Consider the following 25130-nt stretch of genomic DNA (forward strand, 5'->3'; position numbering starts at 1 on the left):
TGTCACATCAATGTTTTAGAGCTTCGTGCCATTTTTCTGGCGGCTCGAGCGTTCTGCCACCTCCTGCACGAACAGATAGTCCTTGTACGGACGGACAATCAGGTGGCAATGTACTATGTGAACAAACACGGGGGAACGGGCTCTTGGTCCCTGTGCCGGGAGGCCCTACGCCTTTGGGAATGGGCGGTCTCTCAGAACATCTTCCTTCGGGCGGTTTACATTCAGGGAGAGAGGAACTGTCTGGCCGACAAACTCTGTCGTCTTCTCCAACCGCACGAGTGGTCGCTCAACTCCCGAGTTCTGCACGAGGTCTTCGACCGTTGGGGGACTCCTCAAGTGGATCTGTTTGCCTCACCGGAGACTCACAAACTGCCCCTCTATTGTTCTCGGATGTACTCCCGGGACCGTCTCGAGGCCGATGCCTTCCTTCTCGACTGGTGAGGGAGGTTCCTTTATGCGTTCCCTCCTTTTCCTCTGATCTTGAGAACGTTGGTTCATCTCAAATCGACCGGGGCCACTATGATTCTCATTGCGCCTCGTTGGCCTCGTCAGCACTGGTTCTCCCTGCTTCTTCAACTCAGTGTCAGGGAACCTCTAATACTGCCTGTTTTTCCCTCTCTGCTGTCTCAGAGTCGGGGTTCGCTGTTACATCCCAATCTTCAGTCTCTGCATCTGACTGCTTGGTTCCTTTCCCCTTGACTTCGGTTCCGGTTTCTCAGTCTGTGAGGGAGGTTTTGGAAGCCTCGCATAAGGTTTCAACTCGGCTTTGTTATTCGCAGAAGTGGACCAGATTTTCATCATGGTGTTCCTCGCAACATCTGGATCCGTGTTCCGGTGTCTTCGGTTCTGGAATATTTGTTGCATTTGTCCCAGTCTGGCCTGAAGACGACTTCCATTCGGGTGCATCTCAGTGCTATTACTGCTTTCCATCGACATCTCGAGGGTCGGCCTCTCTCTCTTCATCCTCTGGTTACTCGTTTCATGAGAGGTCTTTTGAATGTTCATCCTCCTCTGAAACCTCCTCCTGTGGTTTGGGATCTTAATGTGGTTCTGGCTCAACTGATGAAGCCTCCTTTTGAGCCTCTTGCCAAATCTCATCTTAAGTTTCTCACTTGGAAGGTGATCTTTCTGCTTGCACTCACCTCCGCTAGGCGGGTTAGTGAGTTGCAGGCTTTGGTTGCGGACCCACCTTTTACTGTGTTCCATCATGACAAGGTGGTTCTTCGCACCCATCCTAAATTTTTACCTAAGGTTGTGTCTGATTTCCACCTTAATCAGTCCATTGTTCTTCCGGTGTTTTTTCCGAAGCCCCACTCTCATCCTGGCGAGGTGGCGCTTCACACGCTTGACTGTAAGAGGGCATTGGCTTTTTATCTCCAACGCACTAAGTCTCATCGGAGGGTTCCTCAATTGTTTTTGTCCTTCGATCCTAATCGGTTGGGCCATCCTGTTTCCAAGCGCACCTTGTCCAACTGGTTAGCTGCTTGTATCTTTTTTTGCTATGCTCAGGCTGGTCTCACGCTCCATGGTCGAGTCACGGGGCATAAGGTCCGAGCTATGGCAGCTTCTGTGGCTTTTCTCCGGTCTACGCCGGTCGAGGACATCTGTAAGGTTGCCACTTGGTCTTCGGTTCATACTTTCACCTCCCACTACTGTCTGGACACTTTGTCCAGAAACGACGGCCGGTTTGGCCAGTCGGTTTTGTGTAACCTGTTTTCCTAAATTGCCATCCTCCCACCTGCCCTTTTTTGGTTGGCTTGGAGGTCACCCACATGTGAGAATATGCTGCCTGCTTGTCCTGGGATAAAGCACAGTTACTTACCGTAACAGGTGTTATCCAGGGACAGCAGGCAGATATTTTCACAACCCGCCTCCTCCCCGGGGATGGCTTCTTTGCTGGCTATGGAACTGAGGACCACGAGGTGGGGATGCGCCCTCTAGTGGGCAAGAAGGCATGCACATGCGTGGTGCAGCCTAGCAAGCTTGAAACTTCAATCAAGTTTGCTTGAAAAGCTGTCCGCGCTGGGGCTCCGTAGATGACATCACCCACGTGTGAGAATATCTGCCTGCTGTCCCTGGATAACACCTGTTACGGTAAGTAACTGTGCTTAACTAACCCTCCTTTTATGAAGATGTGTGAGGCTTTTTTATCGCCAGCTGCGGCAGTAAAAGTTCTGCCGCTCATAAAATTCCTGTGAGCATCAGAGCTAATACTGCCACAGCCAGTGATAAAGAAGCCTAATACGGCTTCATAAAAGGAGGCTAAATTAATATTATTGCAACATTGTTTATTTGGGAATTGCTAAGAAAGTTCTGAAAAAATTGAGAATAGTTCACAACACGGCTGTACGAGTAATATTTGGGTTGAAGAAAAATTATCATATCAGTCCCTACTATTGACTATTGCGTTGGCCACCAGTAGAAGCATGAGTAATATTTAAACTCTCTTGTATTTGCTTTAAGCTGGTTTGGGGACTGGTCCCAATCTACCTTCTATCCCATTTCGTGCTATACAGCCCTACGAGGATAACTAGGAATTGCAATTTATTCACCTATTCTAAAATTACCGGCTGCAGATACAGGTTTTTTCGGAACAGGACTCTTGCCTTTCAAGCAAGTAAGCAACAGTCCTGGTTGGGTAGTTACATTAGTGGAACCATGCTGTCCTATGGCACATTTCGAAAAGAAATTAAGACTGTACTGTTTGATAAATTCATTTCTTAACTGAAGCTTTATTGATAACAAAAATTTTACATTGTGTATTTATAGGAAACATGTTGTTGCATTTTTTTAACTATTTGTATTTCGCTGATTGTCTAGCTCTCTTCTGTGTAAACCGCCAAGAAATCGTTTGATTGAGGCGTTATAGAAGAATAAAGTTATGTTATGTTATGTTATATGTTCAAATTCAAATTGGTTGCTGAGAAAACTGTAAAAAAAAAAAACAAACTGTAGGAGTTTACTTTTTTTTGCTTCACCCAGTATGTTTGTGTACACATATATGTATGTTTGTATATATGTATCTATATTAGGTATATTAGTCAGATTATGAACCCACCGGTACAGATAGGGAGAAATACTTGAGTACCTGCTGAATGTAAACCACTTAGGCTATAAGTGGTGTATAAATACAATAAATAAACCATATGATTTATGTATTTTTGTGATTTTTTAAAAAAACTTAATAGTTTAATTGTTTTCTATTACTCAAAACCCCTTAACTTCCTGATTAGTTTTGAAGTAACAAGAGGGAGGGGTACATCTCATCCCTTGCCTCAAACAACAGATTGCTTTGAACCGTCCCTGGGTTTATCAGAATGAATAATCTCAATTTTTCAGGCAATCATGGTTCAATGAGTTTGAGTTATCACTGATTATTCTGTTTTTCTTCTTTGTTTCAGTATAAAGAATGTCACTCCAAAAGTGGGCGATGCAGAAACCCGCAAAGCCATTCGCCGTGCCTTCGATGTGTGGCAGAACGTAACCCCTCTGATGTTTGAAGACGTTCCTTATAGCGAATTAGAAAATGGAAAAAGGGACGTGGATATAACCATTATTTTTGCTTCTGGTTTTCACGGAGACAGTTCTCCTTTTGATGGGGAGGGTGGATTTCTGGCACACGCCTACTTCCCTGGACCTGGAATCGGGGGAGATACTCATTTTGACTCTGATGAGCCATGGACCTTAGGAAATCCTAACCATGATGGTAAGAACTGCTTTAAGAATTTGAATAAAAACAGAAAGAAGGTTAATATATCCTAATATGTCTGTTAGAAGTACAACTAGTAATAAGACATTTATTTACTTATTTATTTTAGCATTTTAAAAAAGGAAGGAGCAGGGCAGGATTAATTCTTCGAGGACCCTTAGGCACACAAGTACACTGGGCCCCTTTCTCCGTTCTGACGTGCCCCGGCGAAAACAGGAAGCTGCGTCAGAGGGAAGCTTTGGGCAAGCAGCACCGCTTAGAAAATTACAGTTGGTGTTGCCTTTCTTACCCGCGTTCCTTGCTCATCTTATTTTCCATCGATGGGGGAGAGGGGGGTCTATTGCCGATCGGTCTGTCGATGGGGGGGTGCCATGTTGCCAATCGGTGGGGTGTTGCCGATTGATGCTGGAGGGGCCCATCGCCATTTGAAAAAAAAAAAAATACCCTCTTTCATCGGGCCCCCCTGACCATTTCGGGCCCTAGGCATGTGCCTACTGGGCCTATTCGTTAATCCTGTCCTGGGAAGGAGGCATTATCAACATGTTAACCTGAGTCATTAGTAACTAGCCCCCTCTTTTACAAAGGTGCGGTAGCCATTTTAGCACACTGTTATAACTAAATTCTTTAATTTTGAAAGGAAATCCCAACTGTGTCATTTTCCTTTTCTACTAAGAGTTTACTTTCACTCTGATGATGCAGAATTCAAGTAGTGTTTAACAACATTTGGATTAAATGGTACAATGAGGGTAGAATGAGGTTGAGTCATGGTAGAGTTCACTTCAGATGTCTTTGAAATGGGAAAAGACCACGTGTCCCAAGTTCTTCAGCAGGAAAGTTAAAGAAGGATTAAGATGAAAATAGAATTCATTTATTTTAGAGTGTTAAATGAGAGGTGAATTAAATCACTAATGGACAGTGAGAGCTATATTATGAATACAGTATTTTTTTGTCAGGGAATAAGATTTAAATTTAGATTTTATCAAGATGTTTGTGATCTTCTGAAACTGCTACTGATAATGAAGCTGACTTCATTTTCTTCATACACTGCAGATGAGAATTTGATTTGATTGCTGGGTTTGTCAACAACCAGATTAATTTTATTGACAATAGTACAACTTTAATGAAATGTCAGAAACATTAGTTGTGGTGGCTACATTAAAAGTAATTGCAGCCTTACTTTGGTGCAGCCATTCAAGAAACATGCATAAGTATCTCCACACAATTTCCAAAAGAGGTTAGGTATAGTTTATACTTTTATTTGATTGGGTAGGTCTAATTTCTGAAAAATAGCAGAGCTTTCTAACTATATCAAGATATTCAACTATGAAACTGTATCATTTTTTGTTTACTTCTACACTGTACAAATAGTTATAGAAAGTGCTGCAAAATGTAGCTGTTATCTTGGATAAGTTCTAAAAAGTAATGCATGCTAACTGGAAAACCTTTGTGAATGTCCTAATGGTGGTAACTCCTGGTGGGGTGACCTGCACCTACTCTGCATGTTTAAAGTGTGTTGCTACTATCAATAAAGGGCTGCTATACTCTAAAAGCCCTTGACATCCATAAAGCTGCCCCACTATAGACCCCACAACATCCTCATGCCTATTGGACATCCTGACACAGACATGCCCACAGCCCTCCCCCCCCCCCCATATTACTCATAATTGCAGAATAATTTTAACTTCTTAGACTCCTCCAAGCTACCACAACTTCCCACCACCAGACTCTCTCCAGACACACTTGCCTTGTAAGCAGCTCAGGATCAAAATAGTGGCTCTGACCCTTATCAGTGTTACATAGATAGATATATGTGTGAGGTAAATTTTTAGCCATGGGGATAAACATAAATGGATTCCAGCTGAAAATTGTCTATTTCTTGCTTATTCTTGATGAACTTTGCCTTGGGTAATTTCTTCAAACAAGCAGTAAAACAAAGCCCTAATTAATAAATCAAATAGCGTAAAAAGATGACATTTTGGACAACCCAACATCACCCCTTCTTAAAATGTATAACATAATTTATGTATTTATTTTGATTTCTATCCCATTCTCCCAGAAGCTCAGAAGGGTTTACAAGTAGACATTCACAATCGTTTGAAAACAGACTAGTCATGACAACAAATAGGTTACAGTAGACAATAACAGAGCTTATTCTAGAGACCAGGCTAGCCATAGCAAAGAGTACTAGGAGAAGTATATTGAGGGGGCAATTTTTAATGGGCTGATTGGCGGAAGAGGAAGGTCTTTACTGCTCTGCAGAAGTTCATTAGTGAATCTAGCGACCTGACCTGTGTGTGTAGTCGGTTCCATAGCTGAGGTAGGAAATGGCTGTAGGACCGTTTCTATGCTGTACTCATTTGGAAGGAACTCCCTGTGGGAATGCTGAGTCTTTGTTCTGCTTTGGAGCGGAGGGGGCAGTTAGGGGTTTATAGGCTCAGCTTGGATGCTATGCAGGCTGGGGTTTTTTGGTAGAATCTCTTGTGTGTCATGACCAGGGCTTTGAAGATGCATCACTTTTTGACTGGTAACCAGTGAGCTGCATAGAGCGCTGGAGTAATGGGGTCATGGTAGCCGAGGTTGTATAGGAGTCGAATTGCAGAGTTCTGGACTTTTTGGAGGCGTTTTAGATCTTTTGCAGTGATGTCATTAGAAACATAGAAACATAGAAACATAGAAAAAGTGGCAGAAAAGGGCTATAGCCCACCAAGTCTGCCCATTCCAAGTATCCCCCCCCCTGAATTTACTCCCTTAAAGATCCCACGTGAGTATCCCATTTTTTCTTAAAATCCGTTACGCTACTGGCCTTTATCACCTGGGGTGGGAGTCTGTTCCAATGATCCACCACTCTTTCGGTGAAGAAGTACTTCCTGGGATCGCCATGAAACTTCCCTCCCCTGATTTTCAGCGGATGCCCTCTGGTGGTTGAGGGTCCCATGAGCCAGAAGATATCATCTTCTGACTCGATGCGTCCCGTGATGTACTTATACGTTTCAATCATATCTCCCCGTTCTCTTCTTTCCTCAAGTGAGTACAGCTGCAACTTCTTTAGTCTTTCTTCATACGTGAGATCCTTGAGCCCCATGACCATCCTGGTGGCTGTTCGTTGAACCGACTCGATCCTCAGCACGTCCTTTCGGTAGTGTGGGCTCCAAAACTGAACACAGTACTCTAAGTGAGGCCTCACCATGGCTCTGTACAATTGAATAGGGAATTGCAGTAGTCTATTCTAGAGAGTACATAGGCATATAGCAGTTGGGCTAAGTCTGTTTCTGGGAGTCTCTGCAATATTTCTCTTAAAGTGTGGGAAGAGGATTTTTTTTTTCGGGGGGGGGGGGGGGCCTTCAACAAATTCACATCCTAGGGTGCCCACAAAACACTTACTTATTCCAAGTTCTTTCTTCACTCCCTGCCTGCACACTTTTAACCAAGGGAGCAGATTCTCTCCAGGAAGAAGGGGTTTCTCTTCAACACCCTGATCCCTTCAAACAATAATTTGAACAGAGAAATGGGGTGTTCAAGCTCTCTTTACTGACAATAGATACCACTTTGAAGTAGTTTTTTCTGTCCAGAGATTGTAATGCTCACATTATTCCTTTATTTTATTTTATTTTGATTTCTATCCCTTCCTCCCAGAAGCTCAGAACAGGTTACAATAGGACATTCACAAAGTAAATTTAAGGACATGACTGGTTACAAAGAAGGAGCACATAGAAGGAAGCTTATCAAGAATAGTCTGTCTGATGATGGCAGATTTAGCAGAAGAGGCCCCTTTTGAATTAATGGCACAGATCAGTGGCATAGTAAGGGGTGTGTGGTCTGCCTGGGGCATGGTCTTCCTCAGGGCATGGTGGCACCCCTCCTCCTCTATGCCCCCCGCTCGCTCACCCACCTGCTAGTTCCTCTCCTTGCTGCACGCGCCCCTTGCCTTCCCCCATACTTTTTTGGTGCTCTTTCCGACGTCACTTCTGGGACCCATGCCTAGGAAGTGACATCAAAGGGAGCTGACACCGACGTGGACAGGATGCTCACACCGGAGAAGTTTAAAAGGTACAAGGAAAGGAGAGGTGGGCACCACTCACCCTTACTATGCCACTTCCACAGATTTGCCTTTCTGAATTTCATTTCTATATTCTTACTGATAGGGATAATCTAATACACAGTACCTCCTCCTGCAGTCCAGCTCTTTAGTTTGGTCTTCTTATTTCCTGTGTCCCCCCCCTCCCCCCTCCCACACACACACCCCCACTACAATGAAAACTCCTGAAGAGTGAAAATGGGAAGGAGAACGGGAGTGTTCAGTTTACTGGGGTGCTACCCCCCCTCATAACGCAAATGGGAAGGCCTCAAACCGGCGGAAGCGGCAGCGCACATTTGTACTGTGCGCAAATGTCAGGACGGGATTGTCAGCGCACCAATGTCCTGCACACTCTCTCTTTTTTTTTTTTTAATTCTTTATTCATTTTCAAATTTACAATAAGTGTAACAATATAGCCAAACAAATTAACAATAAATATAACACTTAATAATCATCAATGGTACAAATAATATGCTCTTATCTACCACCCTTTCTTGTCATATAATCAATACCTTAAACCAGTGGTTCCCAACCCTGTCCTGGAGGACCACCAGGCCAATCGGGTTTTCAGGCTAGCCCTAATGAATATGCATGAGAGAGATTTGCATATCTTTGAAATGAGAGGCATGCAAATCTTTTCCATGCATATTCATTAGGGCTAGCCTGAAAACCCGATTGGCCTGGTGGTCCTCCAGGATAGGGTTGGGAACCATTGCCTTATACAATATGTAACAATAAATTTACTCTCCCCTCCCCCCCTCACAATCAAATGCACACTTTTGACGGTGTAGCTTTTAGACATGTTTAAGTTTCGATTATGAGCCCCATAGCATGTAAATGCAAGGTAGCATTCACGTGGGTGAATCATGGGAGCGCCGTGGGCAGTGCTACCATTTACACAAGCAACTTTTAGAATACTTTAATTTACACACACCCTTGCTACATTTAGGCACCTATAGTTACACCCAGGGCCGGATTTAGATGAAAAGAGGCCCTAGGCTATTCCACTTATGAGGCCCTTTCACCTCCCATTTTTAAGTTTGTAAATTACATGAGATAATAAAATACATCATTACTGTGATATATATCAATATGTTAAAGGAAACATGTTGTTATTGGTACTAACCTTTATAAAAAATGTGACACAGATAATAAATAAAAAAAAGTCGAGAATACTTATTTGGACATTTATTCTCAGCACCATATATAGTACATGTAACAATAACTAATCAAACATAACACACAACATTGCCCCTTCCTATGTCCATAGTGCCTCCAGTGCGTCCTTCCTCACTTCACCCCCCCCCCTCCAATGCCCGCCTGCCTCCCATCCCCCTTCCATTGAACCCCCCATGCCATCCTGCCTTCCATTAAACCCCACACACCCTCCCCCCCTCCGATGCCAGCCTGCCTGCCTCCCATCCCCCTTCCACTGAAAACCCCCCCACACACACACACACACCCCGATGCCACCTGTCCTGATCCACGTTTTGCCTCTCTCCCCGCGGGGCTAGGCTTTGCCCAGTTGTTTCTGGACTGACGTCTTTCCCTCCCCGATCCTTCTCCCAGGGTGAGAAAAAGAAAGGGAGAAGCCGAGTCGGCGCCCCGTTGCAGCCGGAGCCAGTTCTGATCCCGAAGCATAGAATTTCTCCTTATTTTCGGTTCAGTGTTTTAGTGTTCACTGTTTTTAGAATAGTGTAATTTTAATTTTGCTAACAATTTGAATGTAGGCCCCTCTTGATCTTGAGGCCCTAGGCTGAAACCTAGTTAGCCTATAGGAAAATCCGGCCCTGGTTACACCAGGTCTATGGCTGGTTTAATTGTGAGTATCTTAATTTTAGAGGATCTGAGCACTCAGATGCCATTATAGAACAGGCTCTCACTGTGCAGAGGGCATCTAAATGGAAGTGCTCACTTGTAGAATTGGCTCTACACTGCTTCTCTTAACATGTCCATTCAAATCTGACACCCCACTCTGTCCTTGTCAGAAACCCCTAGAGTAGGGGTGTCAAACTCAATCACATAAGGGGCTGAAAGCTGAAAAAAAGGCTAAGTCGCGGGCCAAATTTTTTTTTTTTTAAAGATACTTAGGGGTCCTTTTATTAAGGTACGCTAACCGATTTAGCGCGCTAAATGCGAACCTTAATAAAAGGACCCCTTAGTTTTAGTAGAAGTATAGGATTACAACCTCTCCAACCTCATGCCAGATCTGTGATGTAAATAAAATAAATAAAAAAGACTTTTTCTCTCTCTTTTAGATCCTAGTTCACGCTTGCTGTCTAACACCAGCTCTGGCGTGACATATTGTAATCACAAAACAGAAAATAAAATTATTGCCAGGGTCTCCTTCTTTCTTCTTCCCTTTCTTTTCTGGAGTCTGAGGGATGGATTGAGTGGCACCAGGCTCATTTCTTCTGCTTGCCCCGTGCAGCAGTTTGTGTATATGAGAGCTTCCCAGCACTGGGGATCAGCAGGGCAGTGGAAGATATTTCTATGTCTATATAATTCTCACTTCCAGATCAGAATTACAGCAAATAGAAACAAGTTACAAATAGAATCTGAGACACCAATTCTCTCTTTGTGGGCCTCCTTGATCTGTCTCCTTCCTTTTAGGAAAGCCCCCAAATACCTTTCCTCAGCTGCAGATCTACTTGGGACCTGACTTTGCAGGTTCACGCCACATCATCTGTAGGTTCACACGGCCTGCAGAGGATCACTGGTCAGCAGTAATGATCCTAGCAGGCCGCCTCACCTGCACATTCCCTCTGGCGCGATCCCATACATCAGAGGAGGGGCGGGACCATGCCAGAGGGAAAGTGCAGCTGAGGCTACGGCGGCCTGCTAGGATCATTATTGCTGACCAGCGATCCTCTGCAGGCCGTGTGAACCTACAGATGATGCGGCGTGAACCTAAAAAATGATGCGGTGCTTATACCACAGGCCAGCTTTAAGGGACAATTGAAATTGTTTGGCGGGCCAAATTTCAGTACCCCGAGGGCCAGAGTTTGACATATCTTCCCTAGAGAGTGGTGTGCTTTAAGTGGGTGCTTCCATTTAGATGCCCTCACTAGCATACCAAAGTAGAATAGAAATGAGGCATTTGTCAAGATATTCCTCAGAATGATCATATTTACTGATCTTTTCCAGGCGATATTCAAGGATTGGCCTGGAGACACTGCAATACTAAAGTGCATTAAAATGTATTTCTGAATTTAGGTAGGTCTGTTCTTATATTAATGGAGTTCTTTTCTATTTATACGATGTAGTTTTTTAAAATTTTAATAAAAAGTAAATGTATATGCCATTGCAACCATCCCAGAAAGAGGATGTCGCAAAAAGATGGTATACCCCTACTCTTTGTTCTAATTCAGTATGCTAGTGAGGGTACCGCAGAGTTCTTATTTCTCTATCTAGATATGTATCTCCACAGGCCTCCTCATATCAATTAGACAGAGTATGAGGTTTTAGAAGAGATCGGTCAACAATGTGAATTATGTTACTGCAGTTCTTGAGAAGTGGATATTGAACATGGTTATAAATTAATCAATAGCTCAAACTAAAGTCAATTTTATTCAAATTTGTCTTTACTGTTGATGTGGATAAGACTAAAATACTTTAAGGAGCTACTAAATATACATATATTTTAAAATTACCTTCAGAATTAGTTTACCTACAGTGTATTAATTTCATCTGCTCATTACAGTTCTGGATACTTTTAAAGAAAGCAGCTGCTTTTTTTTCTTTTTTTTTCTTTTAGCTGAAATGTAAATCAAAGCATTTCATGATATGCACCAAGCTTATTTTCCATAACATATTGCTCCTCTAATGAAGGCAATTTAAATTCTGTCTACACCAGAAGAGATAAACAACTTCTCAGAGTACTGGTAATCCTTAACAAGTTGTCAGGTACTGTAGATTTCAAACAAGTCATCATATTTTGAATATTTTTCATCAGACCTTTTCATAGCTTATCAGGTTGCCACAATATGATTTTCCCGAGGGAAAATATGTAGCATGGGCATTCACACCTTTGCCTTCTCTAATGAAACTTCTTGCATACCCAATTTTCACTCCAAATAATGAAAATCAACTTCAAAAGGTAATGGTAAAACCAAGCTGAAGCTTTATTACAACTCAAACATAACTTCAATTTACAATTTAATGAATCCCATTCCAGCTTGTTCTCCAAACGAGATTAGTTGGTGTCGTCTTAGTCTCCACTATCAAACATCAATTTAAATCTCAAAATAGGTGGCCTCATATCCTTGTGTTAGTTCGCAGTCCCTCATTATTCCTTCTTGGCATTTATATAGCAGTTTTTCCATGTTTGCTATAATCCTTCATCATGTCATTCAGTGGGAGGGGGGTCTACTGATTTTAATTTTACTCCACAATCTCCAAAATTACTGCATCAGCTGTGACTTTACCCCCTCCAGTCCTATATCCTTTGTACTCAACCAAGCTTTCTGACCCAAATCTTGCTATACAAGAGATAAGAACATAAGAAGTTGCCTCCACTGGGTCAGACCAGAGGTCCATCCCGCCCAGTGGTCCGCTCCCGCGGTGGCCCACCAGGTCCTTTGACCTGTGAAGTGATTTGACCATTTTTATATCCTACCTCTGCTTCTATCTGTACCCCTCAATCCCTTTATCCTTTAGGAAGCTATCCAAACCTTCCTTGAACCCCTGTACTGTGGTCTGGCCTATCACAACCTCTGGAAGAGCGTTCCATGCGTTTACCACCCTCTGGGTAAAAAAGAACTTCCTAGCATTTGTTCTGAACCTGTCCCCTTTCAATTTCTCCGAGTGACCCCTAGTGCTTGTGGTTCCCCACGGTTTGAAGAATCTGTCCTTGTCCACTTTCTCTATGCCCTTCAGGATTTTGAAGGTTTCTATCATGTCCCCTCTAGCAGCTGGGTTCCTCTCCTCATCCTGATGATCACAATACCATTCTGCTGACCCCAAATAATCACTGTTAAGCCCCTCCTATAATTCCTGCTGCATTCACACTTAGGGCTAGATTCACAAAGCAAACCGATCATGTACCAATCGGTTTGTGATCCCTTTGCAACCAGATTTCCCTCTGGCCCGATTCACTAACCTCTCCTGCGATCCGCTTCGATTCCGTGCATGCAAATGAGGAGAAACCCATGCAAAGTAGACAGGACGTGATTCACCAACAACATTTTTTAAACCAACTGGGCTGGCCGATCAACCCAAGAAGCAACTTTCCGACTCTACAGATGGTCTGCGCATGCATCAGGATTGCACACCAGCAATCCGTGCCGGCAGATGGGCGCGTTCCTCCGATCACCCCCATCTGCATATTACAGTTTGAAGAATCCATTGGCCCTGCCTGGATCAGGCATGGGTTGGTCCCGATCGGGCAAGTTTGTGAATCTAGCCCTTATTTTCCTGTTCCCTCTTCCCCTCCCCTGCTAAACAAATAGGCTAAACCTCACCCATGTTACAGTCCTCTAATCTTCTTGTTATTGGTTTAGGGAGCCATTTAACATAGGCATTCACACCCTCGCCTTCTCTTATCTAACTTCTCGCTTGCCCACCTCTTCACTCTAAATAATGAAAGTCAGCTTCAAACTGTAGCTTCATTACAACTCAAACATAAACTTCAAATTACAATTTAATCATGACGGCAGATAAAGACCCGAATGGTTCATCCAGTTTGCCCAAACAACCACTGTCTATAATTTAATGCTTTAATTTAAATTGTTCTTTTCATTAGATATTTCTAGGCCAGAACCCCAGAGCTCTTCCCGGTGCTGTGCATCTACTGGAGTTTCTGTCAAATTTCACTCCAGCTTATCTAAACCATCCCAGCCCATCCTCAACTGAATGGCCATATTTGTTACATAGACTGTGCAAGTCTGCCCAGTACTGGCCTTCTTCAATATATACCATCATTTTTTATATATTTATCTTTATTCATTTTAAAACTTTCAATAAGTGTGATACAATATGTAATCAATTTCATTTAACATCACTTAAAACTCTTACAAAATTCCTTCAAAAACAATTACCCTCCCCTACCATTCAAAGACCTTAAGTATCCCAACCTCCCCCTCCCTCCTCCTGGATGTGTACAATCAGCATAGGAAAAGAAAAATATTATCAATCATTACAGTATTTTTCTAATGATCCCCAAACCATCCTAAATTTCTTTAAATGCCCCTGCTGCATGGCCAAAATATGTTCCATTATGTAAATGTGACATAAAGAATTCAACTAAAAGGTAAATGATCACAATGTTTCCAATTTTTACCATTATTTTCTGATTAGAGATCCCTGTGTTCATCCCACGCTTGTTTGAACTCTGTCACTATTTTCCTCTCCACCACCTCCCTTGGGAGTGCATTCCAGGCATCAATCACCCTTTCCGTAAAGAAGAACTTCCTAGCATTACTCTTGAGTCTACCACCCCTCAAACTCAGATTATGCCCTCTGGTTTTACCATTTTCCTTACTCTGGAAAAGATTTTGTTCTACGTTAATACCTTTCAAGTATTTGAACATCTGAATCATATCTCCCCATGTCCTCCTTTATTCCCCCTAGCTTCTCCAAAAATTAGAGTCTACATGAGGTCATCCTAGTCCTCACAATCAAATATCAATTTAAATCTCAAAGCTGTCCAACCTTCAGTGATTCAAGGTGGCCTCATATCCATGTGTTAACTCAAAGTCCTTATTATTCCTCCTCTTTGTTTGCACAACAGTTTTGACCATGTTCACTTTATTTACACCTCTTGTCAATTAGCAGAAGGGGTCCACTGAATTTAACTTTACTCCACAATCCTTGAAATTAGCACCAACAGCAGGGAATGCTAGCATGTTCCAGACTTCTCACTAAGGGCTAGATTCACTTACCTCCTTTCCGTGGTTCTATCTGTGCAGGCCCAACCAATTCACAACACAAAAAAATTAAAATGAGGGTGATTGGAGGAACGTCCCCCTCGGACCGCACGGATCACTAGTGGTGCAATCCCGATGCATGCGCAGACCATCTGTAGATGGTCTGCACATGCGTCTAAGAGCCACAACTTTTTTTAAAACTTTTACTAACCCAGTGTTTTTAACCCGTGGGTTAAAACCATAGGCTCGCAGTGCAGAGAAGGGCAGGAAAGTTGGGGTGGCAGGAGAGATTCAGGGCAAGAGCATGGCGGCAAATCGGGGCGGCAGGCAGGAGATATTCGGGGCAAGAGCAGAGCAGCCAGAGCAGCAGATTGGGGCATACAGGAGCAGGAGATTGGGGCAGAGAGGAGCAGGAGATTAGGGCAGAGATCCAGAGTCGGGGCAGCTGAGAGCAGGGCAAGATGGGGCAGAGAGTTGAGAGAGGGGCAGAGAGATATATTGTCGGGGCAGAGAGTTGAGAGCAGAGCAGAGAGGGCAGAGAAATAAATATTTTTGTGGGGCAGTAGAGAGCAGAGCGTGCAGAGAACAGGGCAGAGGGCAGGGTGGCAATGGAACTGGAGAGTCAGAAAGGATGTTTCTGACTGGTCCCCCAGCAGTCGCTTCTTGGGTTGATCAGCCAGCCCAGTCGGTTTGCAAGATTTCTTTAGTGAATCGCATCCCTGCCTACTTTGCATGCCGTTCCCCTCATTTGCATGTGCAGATCGGAATCGGATTGGCAGAGAGGTAAGTAAATCGGGCCGTAGTAAAATCAGGTTTTAAAGGAGTCGCAAACCGATCGGTACACGATCGGTTTGCTTAGTGAATCTAGCCCTAAGTCACCATGATCTTGCTGGCTTTGCCACATTCTTCCAATACATCCTGAAGTGTCCCAGTCCAGATGTGCCCTTAAGTCAGAGTTGAAGCCTGGATACAGTCTTTATCTGGACTCCTGTGCTCTCTTGTGGGACCAAATTACTTGTATAAATGAATGATCACGTATTCACACCAAGAACTCAACATTAAATGACAAGGATGGGAAAACTAACAAAACATCATAAATATTGACATATTTATTGAAGGTAACATTTCAAAGTATCCAATTACCAGCATCTGAGCCTCTGAATTGCTTGCACTGAAAACGCTGTTTGCTGCAAATGAAGCAATGCTAGTTCTCGAAGACTGGTTACCACACTGGCTCATGTCTAAACCAGCAGCAACATGGAGGGGTCATTTTCAAAAGGTTGCCTAAGCCAGAAGAAAGATGTCCAGCTCATAACGTCCAAAATGGACATTCCTGTCACATGTATTTTTCTAAAGAAACTATGTCAGGATTTCCTGTTTGAAAATACATGAGATGGACATCTGTGTGCTAAGGACATACAACATGAACATACATTCACATACGAACAGTAGAGTTGAGAAGTGGATTAGTCCATGCTAGTTTTAACCCAGGGCTACTCTTTGCGACCTCTGCAATAGATTTGTTATTTTTGGGTATTAATCTGATCTTTTTCAAGGCTTCCCTGTGCTAAGAGGTTCCCAGTAGTCCTGGGGAAGCTCTGCCTCGAAGAAGGGTCAGATGGGGTCTGAAGCCAAGAGGAACACATTTTTTAAAAGAGCACCTGCCTGGCCGGCCTCCTCTAACACTTGGAGCTCGTGAATAGGTTCCCAGGGAACTCGAGCACAGATTTAGACCCCGCAAATGGCCAGGAGGCTTGGTTGAGGTCGGTTGCCCCCCCCCCCCCGATTAATCATATGGGAGCACGAGGGGTCGAGGATTTTAGGTTTTGGAACCTGAATAAAAGGCAGCGTAAATCATGGATCTGTCTGTGAAGATGGTGTTTTTGGTCGCAATGCCTTTGGCTAGGAGGGTGTCCTGAGTTGCAGGCATTATCGTGCAGAGATTCTTTTCTCAGATTCATGTAAGCAGGAGTGTCTTTGCACACTGTGTCTTCCTTTCTGTCGAAGGTGGTTTTTGCATTCCATATTAAACAGAAAGTGAGATGGCCTGTGTTTCAGCCCACAGGCAAAAAGAAACAGGACAAGGTTTTAGAGGCTCGTTTGAAATTCAAGTTTGGCTGTATTTGTTTTAAGATATTATTCGGACTTGCACCTGGTTATATAGTAGATGCTTTTACATTCATTAATGTAAAACATTCCAGGCGCTTAGATACACTTTTCTCTTTTCCATGTAAAGGGATGTAGATTTTAAAAATATTGCCATCGTCTCTTAATCTTATCAGGCAGCTTCCTGGGATAAGGACCATATCAGCAGTTTAGAAAACACTTAAATCTATATGTCAAATTTTTAGGTAATTAAATTTATTTTGCCTATCATCTTTCTTTTGTGAACCGCATGGAACTTTACGGTATTGCGGTATAGAAGTAAGTTTTTATGTTATGTTATGTTGCTGGCAGACTGAAGCAGAAATTCCTCAATTTCCAGCTGCAGTGAGAAGCTGATGCAGGCACAGCACAAGGCACTTCTGTGAGTACAGCTCATTACTGTCTATGGGAAAAATGGGGTTATCCCAAGGGTCCAACACCTCTAAAATCCTATTTCTAGTGTTTTTGAACTTGTAGTTTTGCTCACACAGACACCTGGAACGCGATTCCAGAGGAGGTGGTAGAGCAGAGTACGATTTTGGGGTTTAAAAAGGGATTGGATGAATTCCTGAAGGAAAGGGGAATTGAGGGGTATGGTTAGAGGGATACTATACAAGGCAAAATGTTGTATGTAAAAGATCACTAACAGGTCTTTGACCTGGAGGGCGGTCGCGGGAGCGGGCTGTTGGACACGATGGACCTATGGTCTGACTCAGCAGAGGCGATGCTTATGTTCTTTTTTTTTGTACCAAAATGCTTCTGTGATGGCCATATTGGATTTCCCAATTTTATTTTAAAAGCCTGTGTCTGCCCCTAAAACACTTTGATTTTGATATAAATCAATTTTAACGGACTCCTCAAATGATTTTACCCCTATATCATGCCAGATTTGTGCTGGATGGGCACCTGAGGAATATCTGTATACCATGTGCCTTGGGGCACACGAGGAGGCACAGGAGCGATGGGCTTAGTCCCCTCTGGTTCCTCTGTGGGTCAAGAGTTACAGAAACTGCAAGAGCTGGGTCTCAAAGCACTATTAGAGCCCCTAAACTTTGACTATGCATTGCTGGCGAAGCGCTACTGTGTGGAAACACTTGTCTCTAAGAGGAGGCAAATTTCAGACCAATTCAGAGGTCCCTTGAGGATTCAGGTTGGGTTTTTGACCCCAATTTTGTGACCTTGATGTAGTGTCAACAGAGAAGTGTACAGGGAAGGATACCTCCTCATGGCAAAGCCCCTTCACAGTCTGTAGAACTACAGGAACCAAATGTCCAGTCAAAAAAAGATTAAGATGATTTGGTGTCAGCCACTATGCCATTGCTCTCCAAGAAAACATCCTCTTTGGAAGATTCAGTTTCATAGTTTAGAGCAGACAGGAGTCAGTGGCAGCCTTAGACCAGGAAGAGCATCTGACCAAGTCCACAGTCCACACGCTTCCCTTCTCACCCAGAGATTACCAGGATGATAACGGAGCATTGGAACACACCAAAATGTCCCTTAACAGGGGCAAGGGCAATGACACAATTGTATCCAATAGCTTCAGAATTTCAGCAGTTGTTTACACCACTAAGGTAGATTCACAGACAGCTTCCTAGTGAAGGGGGCATGATCCTGAAGGATATGCAGGATTGCAGAGTGGATTTGGTTCTCAACAGACAATTTGAGGCACTGACTTTAGGCCTTGAGGTAGCAACCTCAGTATCCTTTGTAGTGTGAGCCTGCCATAAGATGCTACGCCAGAATCCGGGCACAGAGGAGGCAGTTTGTCCCCCCTGTCATCCTGACAAAGGTGGATTATATGGCTGATGCTATCTACAATATGCTCAGAGTTATGAGCAAAGTCTCAGCTTACACAATCTCCATCTGCAGAATGCTCTGGTTCAGGCTGTGGGTGGAAGCTCTAGTGTCTAATGCTACTTTGAGCAAACTCCCCTTTAAGAATCAAATGCTCTTTGGCAAAGGACTGAATGATTGGACGACAAGTGTAATGGAATGTTGTCCTAAATCCTTACCAGACAGTAAACCATTAGGGATCTAAACAAAGTTTTGGTTGCTCCAGGAGAGCTCAAACATCTGATTCATGCTCAGCAGCAATGATGTCAGGTTGACCTCCGAGCTCCCTCGCATAGAAGGGAGACTTTCAGAGTTCTGGGAGACTTGGGTGCAGATTTTTTCAGACCAGTAAGTGCTGGACATAATTCGAGAGGGTTACAAGCTCAAAATTTATCACACACTTTAGAACCTCTTCATGGACTCTCCAGCAGGAATACCAGAGAAGGCTGCCAAGGTCAGAGCAACAGTGCAAAGGCTGTTATAAATTGGAGCCATAGAGCCAGTTCCAGAGGCAGACTCAGGCTCTGTATACTTCATTGCACCCAAGAAATACTCAGATGATTAGAGGCTAATTCTAAATCTTAAAGCAGTTAATGTGCACTGAAATCATATTCCCATATTCCTAGATCACAGAAAAGTTTTCAGGTTTCATGTGCTAGAGAAGCACTTTTAATCCTCAGCACTACCTTTTGGGTTGGCCACTGTGCTGCACACCTTCATCAAAGTAATGGTGATGGCGGCAGCCCACCTGTGCAAGGCAGGAATCCAAGTTCATCCTTACATGTATGATTGGCTAATCAGGGCACTGTTCTTGTTGGACCAGGCAATTGTTCAGATAGTCCAGCTCTTACAGGATCTCGGATGGATTATCAATTTCAGAAAGAGCCATCTGGTTCTAGGGCCCAGGTGACCATAGAGGTGAATCCATGAGCAAAAGCACACATGTGCCTCCTACAGAATTCACTGTTGTCACATTGGTATCCTCAGTCAGACTCACTCCAGAAACAGTTAGTCTGGATGATGGAGCTTTGTCAGAGCTTAAAATGGTGATTCCAACTGGAGTCTTTATCCAGAGGCCTTTCTTTCCATATAGAGTCATGGGTGATACTAACAATGAATGCCAGTCTCTACAGCTGGAGTGGTCATTACGAGGGTCACCCAGTGAAAGACCGATGACTGCTATCTCAGAAAACATGGTCCATCAACAGACTGGAGTTGAGAGTCATTTGGGTAGCTCTGTGCCTTTTCCAGACATGGCTGAAAGTCAAATCAGTCAAAGTATTCTCAGACACTGCTACAATGGTGGTATACATCAACAGGCAAGGGGGAACCAAGAGTTCTTCTCTGAAGCAGGAAGCCTAATTATCGTTTTGGTTGGTTGAAATCCACCTGCAGGTGATAACAGTGGCACATGTAGCAGGAGTGGACAGTGTCCAAGTCAACTACCTCAGCAGGTGGATGCTGGATCCAGGGGAATGGGTGTTATTCCAAAGAACATTCAACTGCATTGTGAGATGCTGGGGCCATCCAACATTCAATCTTATGGCATCAGCAGACAATAAGAAAACCCCTCAGTTGGGGAGTCTTGCTACACTCGAAGGGATATTTGCTGAGGGGTTTTCTTGCTGACCCTGGTCTCCTGCAGCAGCGACTTTCCTGGGCAACTTTCACCTACGCCAACAGGCACTTACAAGAGACGGACCCCTTGACATCATCGGGTCCGTCTCCTACAATTTAAAAGGAAGCTGCCGCCGCGGTAACATCGGGAGTCTTGCTACACTCGAAGGGATATTGCTGAGGGGTTTTCTTGCTGACCCTGGTCTCCTGCAGCAGCGACTTTCCTGGGCAACTTTCACCTACGCCGATAGGCACTTACAAGAGACGGACCCCCTGACGTCATCGGGTCCATCTCCTACAATTTAAAAGGAAGCCGCCACCGCGGTAGTGGCCGCAGCCGCGCGGCCACAGGGCGTGGCCAAAGGGGCGTGCCCTAAGGGGCACGCAAGGCCCCTTGGGAGCCCCTTGGAGCCACGAGGAGCCCGGGTCCTGGAACTGATTGTTAACTTTATTTATATTCCTTATAAGTTTTCTATACGTTTGTTTGAATATGGGGAAAAGAAAAATTAAACTAAAAAGTTTGACACCAGTGGTATCTGGTCCCATGGACAAACATTTAACGTTATTGTCTGATAATCCACGTGAACTACCATTAAATGTTGACTCCTCCTTGTCAGGAGCTTCAATAAGTCCCCTCGAAAGGACTCCTCCCCTTCACCCAGTATCCAGTGATAGTAGGAATATAAATCCTACTATATCCGAGGGTCATGTGGTTTCATCCACCCACATGAGTAAATTAACATATGTTGAAATACCTAAACCATTGATTTTTTCTAGTGGAGTGGAGGAAAATCCACGGACAGAGGAAACACAGGATATTACTTTGAAGGATTTATGGTTAGGAATAACTAGAGTGGAAGGGTTTCTCAGGACAACGATGAAACAAATGGGAGATTTTTCTCAGTTAGTTTCTTCTAAATTAGAAAATGTGGATGCTAACTTAGGTTGTTTGGATAAACGATTGAATGTTGTTGAAACTCAATGTAATAACTTACAAGCTGTCTCGGTATCAGCTGTTAAAGATTCTACTGTGATACATTCTAAAATTGAATCCATGGAGAATAGAAATAGAATGAAAAATCTCCGCTTAGTTAATTTTCCAATAATTCATTTATTGTCACCTGAAATTTTGTTAAGAAAGTTTTTTAAAGAAATACTTGGAATGGCTAATGCAGAGAATTTTCCAATAAATAATTATTATTATATTCCTCCAAAAAAAAATTGAATCTGCCCAGGAGGTGGACCATCTGACCACACCAGAGGTAAACTTGACTGAATTTTTGGAAGATACACAAGATGTGATTCAGAGTCGGTCTACCCTGGTAATAACATGCATGAGTGAGATGGATAAGACATTGATAATGAAACTATACTTTAAAAACAGGTTAATGAAATTTTGTGGGGATTTGGTTAGAATTATTATCCTTTATTTTTCCTGATTTTATTTGAAAAAATTATAGCATGTGCTCCCCATTAATGTGGGCTTGAAGGGAATTATGTGTATATATTTTGATTATGTATTGGTTTAATTTGTTTTTTTTTCCTTTTTTCCTTTGGAATTGTTGGATATTGTAAAGTATTCAAAATTATAAATTAAAAAAAAGAAAACCCCTCAGTTTTTCATGCAAAATTTGATTCAGGAAGCATCAGAATGGGCGCTCACATGCAACCTTGGCCAGAAAGAGAACTGCTGTATATATTCCCATCATGGCCAATGATAGGCCGAGTCATTTGCAGAATACTGACCCATCAGGGAATGGTAGTCCTCATAGCTCTGGACTGGCCATGTTGCCCATGGTATGCAGATCTGATCCACTTGCAGCATGACTACCACTGCATCATGACACTTTGTTTCAGGGGCCCATAGAATTATACAATCTGGAACGCTTTGATCTTACAGCGTGTCTATTGAGCACGCAACCTTAGCATGGAAAGAATATTTGTAGATGATAATATTGACTCAACTGAGTTTAGAGAGCCAGAGACAGTGACAGCCTATGCTATAACATGGAAAAGGTTTTCAGCATTGGTGCATGGAAAAGTAGTTGGATCCTATCTGGGCTTCTATTCCTGAGGTCCTCTCATTTTTACAGGAAGGATTGAAGGGTTTAGCAGTAGAATCTCTTAAAGTTCAAGTAGCTAGTCTTTCATTCTTTCAAAGGAGATTGAGCACCTCTAGCTTCGCATCCAAATGTTTCTGGGTTCTTGAAGGGAACACTGGCTCCACCTTTCGGTGATGCAGTGTTTACAAAGTGGAATCTCTAATGCTCCATATGAACCTTTATTGGAAGTGTCTATCATGGATCTTTCTGTGAAGATGGTGTTTTTGGTCACAATCCCTTCAGCTAGGAGGGTGTCTGAGCTGCAGGCATTATCGTGCAGAGATCCTTTTCTCAGATTCATGTAAGCAGGAGTGTCTTTGCACATTGTGCCTTCCTTTCTGTTGAAGGTGATTTCAGTATTCCATGTTAAACAGAAAGTGAGATTGTCTGTGTTTCAACCCACGGGCAAAAAGAAACAGGACAAAGTTTTGAGGTTGCTGGATGTGCGGAGGGTGCTTCTTTTCTATCTTGAGGTGACACATGATGTTAGGATCTCAGACCATCTGTTTGTCTTATCCAACTCTAATTGTCAAGGAAGACTAGCATCTTAGGCTTCTATCTCCCAATGGATTCACATGGCGATCTCCTTGACATACATTGCCTTGAAAGATCTCTGTTCCAGAAGTAAGGCTTCTTCTTGGGCAGAGTCCAGGGAAGTGCTGCCTGATGAAATTTGCAGGGCAGCCATATGGTCCACTCTTCATACCTTTATGAAGTTTTATAGAGAGGACATGTCAGCACAATCAGATGTGGCCTTTGGGTCCTTGGTGCTTGTTGCAAGCTCATAAGTCTCACTCTAGAGTCAAGGGACTGCTCTGGTACCCATCCATAAGGAATCATATGCTGTTTGGCACAGGAAGAAAAGATTAGGTTCTTACCTTGATAATCCTCTTTCCTTATGTCCTACCCTGTCGCAGATGGATACAGCCTGTGTTTGAATAATAGTTTGGGTCAAATTTCCAGTGACTTGGCTTGTGGCAGCCAAAAGAGAAGAAAATAAAATTATTGTAAAGCAGTGGGTTAGAATTCCATTGCTCACTGCACTCTGCTTTCACAGAGCTATACAAATGTTAGTGCTGGTTACACACAGGTAGGTGGTGAGTTGGTTCCACCTTTAGTTTGCAATTGCAATGCTTGTTTACTGTTTTGTTTTTTGTTTGTTTGTTTGTTTTGTTCCTATTGCAGAGCAAAGCAAAGTTAACATTATTAGAGAGTCCTCCAAACCTCTTATCATTTCTTCTTTTAGGGGTTATTGCTTGCTTTGGTACAGACTGAAGAGAGCAGGCATGTGTTAAGGCTGAAAGTGTGAATATAGGGAGTGTGTGAGTAGGTTGTACATGTGGGGGAACCAGTACTTCTCCTCCCATTTCTTTTTTTTCTGTCCATGCCCTCTCTCATCCCCTTCCCTTCCTTCACCTCTTGCCCTATTCTTCTTTAATTCTCTACCCCTTTCCCCTCTTACACTTCTGTCTTTCCCTTCCCTCTCCCCTCTCCTTGTGACTTTTCCTCTTCTGTTTTTTCTCTCCTTCTCTTATCGTTGTGGGTTTCAGCTTCTGCTTCAGCAAGTAGAATTTGAGAACTTTGCTGAAATTTCTAGTGCTGCTGCAATGAGTAGTCTCAACATTTTCCTTAGTGGCTAGGAATTGGAAACCCTATTGAAACTTCAAGATTAGTCACTTTCAGTGCAGATATAAAAATGAAGATCAATAAATAATAATAAAGTAAAAGCATGTAGGGAGATACCTTTTTGTTAGACTAATAAATTTCTATCCTCATTCTATAACTTTAGTGCCAAAATATAAGTGCTATTTGCATATTAAAATAAGATAATACTAGAGTAGTACTTAATTGGATGCATTTCTTGGCTAGCCTTGCATGTCTCACTACAAATGTCCCAAAAATATGCAGACAGATGGAAAACGGCAAAATCTAATTTAATCTAATATCAAGCATTTTCCTCTCGCTTATTCTCAAAGGGTGGGAAACAGTTTACAGTAAAATTAGCAAAACAATCACTGAAAGATTATAGAAATTAAGAACAATTTTACAATCCTGGCTATTCTATAAATTGGCGCCTCGATTTAGGGGCTCCAGGGCCATGCACTTACAACCAAGTCTACAATAGCACCAAGATTCTTTAAAGAACTCTAATGTAAGTTAGCATTGGCAATGCCCATTTATTCATGTCAACGGCAGGTGTAAGTTGATACACCTGCCAACTAATGCACATAATTTATAGTATTCTATAAGCTATCCACATAACGGGAAGGCACACCCATGTTCCACTCATATGTACAGTACATCCCCTTGCAGTTAGGCACTATGGCACTTTGGTACTACTTTATAGAATACCATCTTATGCATTTAGGAAGCCAACAGGTAATTAATATACTTCCTCTTTTCAAAACCACGGAAGTGGGTTTTAGCTCAGCCCAGTATGCTTAATACTCTGCGCTGCTCCTGATTTTCATAGAGTTCCTATGAGCATCAGGAACAGCGCAGAGCATTCAGCGCGCCAGCCTGTGCTAAAAAAAAAAAAAAAAGCAACAACACATTTCCATGGTTTTCTAAAAGGGAGGATAGAGAAGCAGTGACCTAAGAACCAGTGGAATTTGATTCAAGTCCCACTTTAGGTCCTTGTGACTCTAGAAAACCATCCTGTCTGCTATATATATATATATATATATAAAAAAAACATTTAAAAGTAAAAGCAATTTTTTTTTCTACAGTTTGAACATGCAGTTTTATTGGAAGTTACATGTTCCAATAAACTAAACTGTTTA

The 25130-nt window shown here is 42.9% G+C and overlaps 1 protein-coding gene across 1 annotated transcript in view; it reads left to right on the forward strand.

The window, feature by feature from the left end:
* Positions 1-25130, forward strand: part of MMP16 (matrix metallopeptidase 16) — a 734678-nt gene that overhangs the window by 457542 nt on the left and 252006 nt on the right. The window contains exon 4 of the mRNA XM_033933350.1: positions 3402-3706. Coding sequence (XP_033789241.1) covers positions 3402-3706 — 305 coding nt within the window. The remainder of the gene's footprint in view (positions 1-3401; positions 3707-25130) is intronic.

This window comes from Geotrypetes seraphini, chromosome 2, assembly GCF_902459505.1.
Source record: "Geotrypetes seraphini chromosome 2, aGeoSer1.1, whole genome shotgun sequence".
NCBI lineage: Eukaryota > Metazoa > Chordata > Amphibia > Gymnophiona > Dermophiidae > Geotrypetes > Geotrypetes seraphini.